The sequence below is a fragment of the Larimichthys crocea genome, chromosome III, assembly GCF_000972845.2.
Source record: "Larimichthys crocea isolate SSNF chromosome III, L_crocea_2.0, whole genome shotgun sequence".
Taxonomy (NCBI): domain Eukaryota; kingdom Metazoa; phylum Chordata; class Actinopteri; family Sciaenidae; genus Larimichthys; species Larimichthys crocea.
In genome coordinates this window covers 23,157,780-23,166,498 of record NC_040013.1, presented here as the reverse complement: position 1 = coordinate 23,166,498, position 8,719 = coordinate 23,157,780, and the positions used below count along the sequence as shown (strand labels likewise).

The 8,719-nt window shown below is 41.8% G+C and overlaps 1 protein-coding gene across 1 annotated transcript; it reads left to right on the top strand.

Moving 5' to 3' along the window:
- The first annotated feature begins 2,539 nt into the window (after nt 1-2,539).
- Nucleotides 2,540-8,719, top strand: zc3h15 (zinc finger CCCH-type containing 15). Its single transcript, XM_010749757.3, has 11 exons — nt 2,540-2,785; nt 4,214-4,315; nt 4,512-4,614; nt 4,731-4,883; nt 5,502-5,593; nt 6,023-6,205; nt 6,902-6,982; nt 7,066-7,131; nt 7,256-7,369; nt 8,123-8,258; nt 8,359-8,719. The coding sequence occupies exons 1-11, from the start codon at nt 2,711-2,713 to the stop codon at nt 8,547-8,549; spliced, it is 1,296 nt and encodes a 431-aa protein (XP_010748059.3). The 5' UTR covers nt 2,540-2,710; the 3' UTR covers nt 8,550-8,719.

Here is an 8,719-nt window from a genome sequence, read left to right as displayed (position 1 = left end):
AAAACAGTCTTATGCCCACAAGCCAGATGGTGGCTCTGTAACAACCTTTTTTTATACTTGGGACAATTATTTGTAAACCATCTATCATAGAAGTTCAATTAGTTTTTTCTTCCGTTTCTTGGTGTGAGGTGAATAAACTTTTTTTCTCAGTGGTGTATTTGTGTAAACTCCTCCAAAATAATTAATGGACAGACAGATAGATACTTTATAGATCCTCGGGGGGATAATAAGGAGTTCATCATTCATCAGATCATCTGAAACTTTGCCATTTGGCTCCTCTGGACTCCCATTACTCACTCTTCTGCTTGGGACCACAGGTGTTAGGGTGTGCCATAAATCTAACAAAATAACCTGTTACTTGTCGAGGCAAATTAAAATCTTAATAAAACTTGGCAGGGTTGTAATTTTATCACCTTACCTCAGCAGGGATTTTGCATATAAGTGGTTCTGTAATAATCGGATACTCCGCCGTGCTTTTCTCAAACTAACATATAGATGAAATCGATCCAGTCAAAATTTAATGAGACTTTTCTGACACGTACCAGAGTGTTTGTTCAAGTCAGCACTTTGTGCCACACTTCTTATTCCTGCTCACACTCTGACATCATTTCTGTGCTCTTTAGGGATATATGTTGAATTTTTTGTTATACTTGACCACCAAACAGGTCAGCGCCTTTCTTATTTGGTATCTGTCACCTCAACTGGCAGATATCACAACACTGCCACCTCGTGGTTAAGTACTAAAACTGCAGAGATATTAAAGTGCACCCTGAGCAAAACCCCCATTTACTAGTATTATGAATCCAAATACACACACAACCTGCATATTATGATACTTTTTTGGTGTATTAGTCGTATACATCAGTGCTTCTAAAACTTTTTACACCACCTCAGAAATGATACCTCTCTCCGAGTGCCACTATTTTGTCAGTTACAGACACTCCATTTTATTTCTAGGAAGAAGATTGTTTATTGTTGACTGTTGTTGTATCCTGAACCAGAGCTCATTTGGTGTTAAAGGTGTTCTCTTGATCCACACTTCTCTTCCTAATTATTTCCTGGATTTTGGATCCACGATTGCAGAGTTTTCATATCATCATTGTTTACTATCTCACGTCACATTTGAACTAGTCATGGATGTATACATGCTCTAATGCAAATTAAAGTGTATCAGGCTGATATTGAAATAAGGATTAACGAGTTATTTAATGGGTTAGAATTGGTCAAGTGTTTGGGACATTCCAGGCTGGTTGTTCTGCCTTGAAATAGATCTGACCTTTGCCTCTTGACCTTATCTGATCATCTTCCAGTTAAATGGTGTGAAGAGATTGTGAAAGGGTGTTGTGTAACTGAGATATTAATGTTTTAGTGTGTAAAAGAAGTAAGAGCCAGAGTGTGTCCACAGTGTGCCAAGTCACGTAAAGAGACTGAGGTCTGGTACTTGCAGGTCTAGGAAGACACATGCCATTTGCATCCTGTAATTGTACTATTATGAATTTGTCATGAACGTATATTATATCAAAGGACACCTGTCTCCAGACTAATCACTGCAGCCACAACAAATACACTAGAGTGATCCCCTAGTTTAATGTTGTATATGTTTTATAATATTATTATTATATCATCTCTATGATCGTCTGTTCACTGTGTGAAAGTATTACTCTCTATTATTATCATTATCACCTAGACAACTAAAGGGCTTATTAAACTGCACTGCAATCCTATCAAAATAAAATAAAAATGTAGGCACATACAGAGCCTTTAGACTAAGCTGTTTCTTCTTACAGTTTTTTCCAATTGCTTAAACAGAATTTTGCAAACTAGGCTGGTTTTATCAAAACACTAACACAATTCACCAAACCACACACCCAAACTGCAAAATACCTCATATATCTGCAACCAAAATCAAACTTTTGCACCAGATGGCACACACTTCATTCATATTACAGATTTTTGTCTAACCAACTACACACTGTTGGGGTTCTTTTTGTTTGTTTCTGTTATTTGCTGTCTACTCTCATTTATTGTAAGGTGTCCTTTGGTGACAGAAAGGCGCCTATGAAATAAAATGTATTATTATTATTATTATTATTATTATTATTATTATTATTATTATTATTGTTATTATCATCACCTAGACAACTAAACTGCACAGCAATCCTATCAAAATAAAATAAAAATGGGCACATACAGGCACTTTTAGGTTGAATAAGCTGTTTTAAAGCTGTTTTCTTAATGCAATATGACACCAATGACACATTTTAACACATTTAATATATGTGTAGGTAGCTGTTTCCTTGAACGTCCTGCTTAAGATAGGATTATTGTAGTGCAAGAGTAGTTATAATTATAATAAATAATATATATAATAAATATAAGTTAAGTTTTATACCACATGTACTAACTGGTCTTTTTATTGGTCATTTAAGCCAAGTATCGCATGCACTGTGCTTGATTTTGTGCCTGTCTTAGTTTTTAAACTTTTACCTTCCTGTGAACTACATTACCCGTCATGCCTCTCGCGGTGCGTGATGACGCCACAGAACATCAACAACTCACATGTGGCCTAACGCGCCTCCCGTTGCTGTGCTGTGTTAGCAACAGCCGGGTTAATGTGGCGCTGACTTCCCCAGCCCGAAAGAAACACCTCATTTAAAAAAAACACACATCACTCAGCTTCTTTTTAACACAGCTACACTTTGAGAACAACATGCCTCCGAAGAAACCCGCCCAGCCTGCGGGGAATAAAAAAACTCAAGAGAAGAAAAAGGAAAAGATTATTGAGGTAAAAAAAAAAACACGAGTTAGCCGACGAGCTAAGCTCAAAGCTAACACGAAGCTAACGCCGACAAGTGAAATGCTAAAGTTAAATGAGCTTTTTTTGGCAGCTGTCAGCGTTTAAAACCGCTCTGTAGACGTCGTGGTTACGTTAGCTGCCTTTTGTTTCACATGTAGTTACTAAATAATTCAATGTTCAGCTGTCAGGAGGCTAACTGTCCGCGGTCAAAGCTGCTAAAGCAGGGCCGTGCCGCCGCTGTGTGTTCACACTTTGTCTTAATCTGCTTCTTTTGTGTCTTTAAAGTCAGCTAGATCAAATAAGCCTGCGCTATAAAACGTCTTTATGATGTGTTATATGAATAACCGGTTGTTTTTAGACACAAACTTTCACGCCGCGGTGCGATGCGGCCTGCTCGGCCTTGCACCGGGTCCAGATTTGAGCCACCGAGCTTGGAAAGTTTTAAAGCTTTAAAGTATTTTTTTTAATTCAACATGAACATGTGTGTGTGTGTGTGTGTGATCAAACCGGCTTGTTAAAGCGTTAGCCGCCTTTTTCTGCTGTAGTGCACACACACACACACAGGCACACACTGTACTGCAACGTGTTAATGTACCAGGTGACATCATGTCAGAGGAAAAAAAAAAAAAGAAAGTTTGATCTGACTGTCAGCTGTCAAACTTCACACTTTATACGTCATTCATAGAAATCTGCAGCAGATAAATCTCTGAAAAGTCACATGCTTTGACCCTAAAACATTAAAAAAACTACTTTGTGTGTCAATAACAGCCGAGCTATGAAGTTACACTTTGTGCCACAGATAAAGGATTGAGATGTGTGTAAACAAATTGAGTTTTAACGTCTTCTTTCCCCTCTTTAATCATCTCGCTGACACGTTCAGATAAGAGCCTGTCAGATTTAGAAACAGTTGTCACGTCCTGACTTATCGCACCTCTTTCCTCCTCATAGACTCGGCCTGTTGCTCGGACAGATTGCTTGTTTATTTGACAGATTATAGCAGCGTGCCTAAGTGAGTGTTGCTAGAAAAAGTTTGTGGAAAAAACTAAACACATGATTGTGTTATTAATAACCAAAGAAAACAGCATTTTTTTAATTTTATGACACACTGCAATAACGGCAAACTTGCAGGTTCGTTGCAGGTCACACTGGGCGAAGTGAGTCCTCTAAAGTCTTGGTCGCAATCTGTGTGATCTCAATTTTGAGGCCTGGTGAACGTCTGAATCGTAGTACGGCGCTGTACGAGGAAAATCAAGTCAAGTTTTGCATTGGTCACTTCTAAATCAGATGTTATTGGACGCGTCTAACAATCCGGTTAGGACTGGCCTTTGAGCTCTGTGCTGCCACAGGTGGTTTCTCAGTGGATGTTGTCATTGAAAGCCGATTATGAAACTGATTTTGTGTGTTTGTTGTTTCCAGGACAAGACATTTGGCTTGAAGAACAAGAAAGGGGCCAAGCAGCAGAAGTTCATCAAGAACGTCACCCAGCAAGTCAAATATGGACAACAAAGCGCCCGACAGGTTAGGAGGCTCGCCGTCTGTCCACAAATCAAAGTTCTCGTCTCTCTCTGCCTCGCCGTTCATCTCTGAACCGAGTCTTTTGAAATGTCAGCTGTGAAAATGCCTCATTTCCAAGCGTCGCCTGGCTGTATGCAACAAATGAATCAACTTCTTCTTTAAATATATCTACCATCTGTGGGTGTGTGTGTGTGTGTAGGTGGATGGAGATAAGACCACTAAGAAGACCGATAAGAAGAAAGAGTTGGACGAGCTGAACGAGCTGTTTAAACCTGTAGTCGCTGCCCAGAAAGTCAGCAAAGGTAACCGACGCACAGAAGAGCGATCAACTTGAACTTTTACACATACCCAATATTTTCTGTTTGTTCATTGAATCTGATCGTCACACTCTCTACTCTCTCTATTCTTTTTCCTGCAGGTGTCGACCCAAAGTCAGTGCTGTGCGCGTTCTTTAAGCAGGGTCAGTGTACCAAAGGGGACAAGTGCAAGTTCAGCCATGACTTGTCGATGGAGAGGAAATGTGAGAAGAGAAGCGTCTACGTGGACGAACGAGATGAAGACCTGGAGAAAGGTCAGTGTACACGCAGACGGCACGATGCTGTGCGGCCATGAGCGATGTTAGATTGTACTTTATTTATTCCACAACGGGGAAATTCACTTGTTACAGCAGCAGAAAGTGTAATATACACTACAGAAGTAGAAAATCAAATAAAAGGGCAGAAAAACCCACAGAAATTAAAACAGACAGAAAAAATCTATAACCCACACGAAAAACAATCAACCTTCAAAACAGACAAGTACTGAGGATGGAAGTGGCATGATATATAAAAGTATTGATTTGTTTGATAAGTGTTTGATCAAATCATCTTTAAATGGCTCAAATATATTCAGCTTGAGGCCACCTGAAAAGGTTTGGAGGCATACATTCTCGTGGCTCTCTGTTTATTTAAATTTAAAACAACTTCAAGTCATTTGTTCAGCAACAGTTACACAAGAAATAAGGTATATATGTATTTTAACACGTGAAAATGAATAGCCTTCCTGCTGAAAAAGCCAAACTACTCCTCGTTAAATGCAGATTCTTGGGGCAGCAAGAAGCACAGGCCCGAGTGTTAAACATATTGTAGCGTTTTGTCGTGTCATAAATGAGTTTGATTAATGAACGCCGGGCCTGCTGTGCTCCGTTTAGACACCATGGATAACTGGGACGAGAAGAAGCTGGAGGAGGTGGTCAACAAAAAACACGGAGAGGCGGAGAAGAAGAAGGCCAAGACACAAATCGTAAGTCTGTTCTGACGACGAAGAATGAACGATGAATGAAGAACTGTGACAGATTGCTAAAGGTGACACTGTTGGCAGTTTTCCAGCCTGTTGGCAGCAGAGAAATTAAGTCATGTGACAGATGTGTAGCAAAGAGGTGAACGAGATGAGAGAGGAAGGTGGAGATCAGAAAGAGACCAAACCCAGCGGGCGACTGTGGACTAGGTTTGGCTGTAGTGGAGGTTTGTATTCGATGAAGCGTTCCATAAATCTTTAATTCACTGATCTGGGTTGTTTAAAATGACAAACGGATGATCTCATGGCTGTTTGTCCCCGAAGACATGAACCCACGAGACAGTCCTCTACACACACAACTCAGCCAGTAATATCACATGTTGCTGTCCCTCTCCCCTCTATGTGACTACATTTACTCTGCTGTGTTGTCTGCAGGTGTGTAAGTACTTCCTGGACGCCATCGAGAATAATAAGTACGGCTGGTTCTGGGTGTGTCCAGGGGGGGGCGCAGACTGCATGTACCGGCACGCCCTCCCGCCTGGCTTCGTCCTGAAAAAAGACAAGAAGAAGGAGGAGAAAGAGGAGGAGATCTCGCTGGAGGAGCTGATAGAAAACGAGGTGAGGATGGATGGATGGAGGCGCGCGGAGTCCCTACTCAGCGATCTGCGGTTAATAGAGTCGGGGAAACAAATGACTGCAATCCAATCTCCACTCCATAATACGGGCTTTGCACTCGCGCCCGGGTCTCATCAAGCACGGGTCTGCCGCCATCATGGGAGTCCAGTGTTTAATTGGGTGTGCACAAATGATAAAGAAATGTATTTACCAAAATAGACTGAAAGCTAATTGTTGGCACGGGCGCAGAATGATTAAATGCAAGAAGCAATTATCAGACCTCGACTGTGATACGAGAGTTGGAGGTTAATCGTTCTTCAATTTGTCGTCCAGCCATAAGAAAGTTAAAGCATGAAGACAAACAGCGGTGTGTTTAAATCTGATTTAACAGACATCAGTACTAGTAACTATGAGTAAACTTTATTTCTAAAAAACATGTTGCATGCGTCAGACAAACACTTTGAAATACAGTAAAACACTTTGAAGAGCTTAATAAAACAGGATTTAGTTAGAAAATGTGAGTCGGATAATAAATTAATATAGAAATGTACCGGAAACACAAGAAAGCTCACGTGTCAGTCAAAAACAAAGATGTAACGTCTCCCTCTGGGACGAGTCCATTTGTTTAAAGACTGAGTGACACTACCCTGGAAGCTGTGTTCTCTGACCTCGTCCTGACGTCTGTCTGTCCCCCCGCAGCGTGCCGCTCTGGGTGTCGAAGTGACTCGCATCACCCTGGAGACTTTCCTGGCTTGGAAGAAGAGGAAAAGGCAGGAGAAGGTTGGAGCCCGTTCAGTCATTTTGTCTCTTCATCAAGTCCCCTTCCATGACTAAATCATCATTTCACACTTTTAAATGAACAGGTGGACAAAGCGAGGGAGGAGATGGAGAAGAAGAAGGCGGACTTCAAGGCCGGAAAGTCGCTAGTGGTAAGTCCGGCTCCAGCTGGTTTGTCCGTGTCTTTGTGGATTTCTGTGGTCACTCTGTCTTGTTTCAGTGACACTGATGAGCATCAGACACTTCCAGGCTTTTAATTTAATCACGTGTCTGTAGGTGAGCGGACGTGAGGTGTTCGAGTTCCGTCCGGAGCTGGTCGACGACGACGACGACGAAGCCGACGACACTCAATATGTAAGCGACGACGAGGAGGAAAGCAACATGACAGAGGTAAATACGAAACGTCTTGACTGCCGATCCTCCCGCACTCATTTCATTTATCTCCGTATTGATTTGTGCTCTATGGTCCATGGAGCGAGTTGTCCCAGCACAATAACCGCACTCTAATATAGTCAGTCTGTGTTTCCACGAGTTATTCTGGATGTGATCGTCAGGCAGGTCGTGAAATATTCATAAAACGTTTTATGCGAAAGTACGAGGCCATTAAGTATTTAAACAGTCTGAACACATGTTCCTGTTGTAGTGCTGGAATGATTTAAATGAATTCAAAGTAAAAAATTTACCACATCCAGATTTTAAGTTTTGAGTTTATTCAATCAGAAACGTAGTGTAGTGTGGACGGTGTGTAACATCCACATCTCAGGGATGAGACAGACGGCCACATTTGTCAGTGCATCCGTAAGAAATTAGAGTTCAGAGGTAGCGTTGTGATAAAGTGCTGTGGACCTCGTCTTCTGTATTTAAATGGTCTGTTTGCTGCTGAATTGCAGCCACTCGCTTTTTTCACACAGTTAATGATTTGTCTGTTAAATGACCTGCACCTGTTAATGTTTAATGCAGCAAGAAAACATTTTTTTATTCACTTAATTAAACACAGTTCTGCTTTTTCTGCAATGTCGCTGCAGTAAAATCAGAAAATTCAGTCTCGGGTAGCAGAGAAGTGTTCTGGAAGTTTTCCCTCCTCGCTTCTCTACATGTCATCGCGTCACGTCTAAACCATGTTTACCGTTTTTTTAATTTCAGATCAGTGCAACAGAGGTCCAGGACATAGACCTATCCCGCTTTGTTCCACAAGAGGTCGACAACACAGGCATCACCGTAGCATCCACGGACCGTTTCACCTCCAGGAAACAGGCTCAGTCGACGAAAGCAGACGGTGGTAAGAAATAAAAGTCACTCACACTTAACACGACTTGAAAGAGAGAGAAATAATTACGGTACGAGTCATTTCGATGCACAAATCTTCTGTCGGTCTACAGAGGAGCAGCTGAACGGAGCTTGTGGTGGCGCTGAGGCTAACGGGCTTTCGGGAGCAGAGGACGGAGGAGGGGAGGACGACGAAGAAGAAGAAGAAGAGGAGGAGGAGGTACCGGTGGACGAGAACCTGTTCACGGGAGAAGACCTGGAGGAGCTCGACGAGGAACTCAACACACTGGCGCTGGAGGACTGAGAGGGAGCCCCTGAGAGGGGGGGGAAGCGTGAGGTGGAAGTTAGGACGGACTAAGTGACAAAAGGGATGGACTGATGGATGCATGGAGCTAAACAACAGAGACCAGATGTTTGAATGATTTTAAAAACTCAGAGACTCCAGTAATAAAGCCTGATTATATCATCACATCA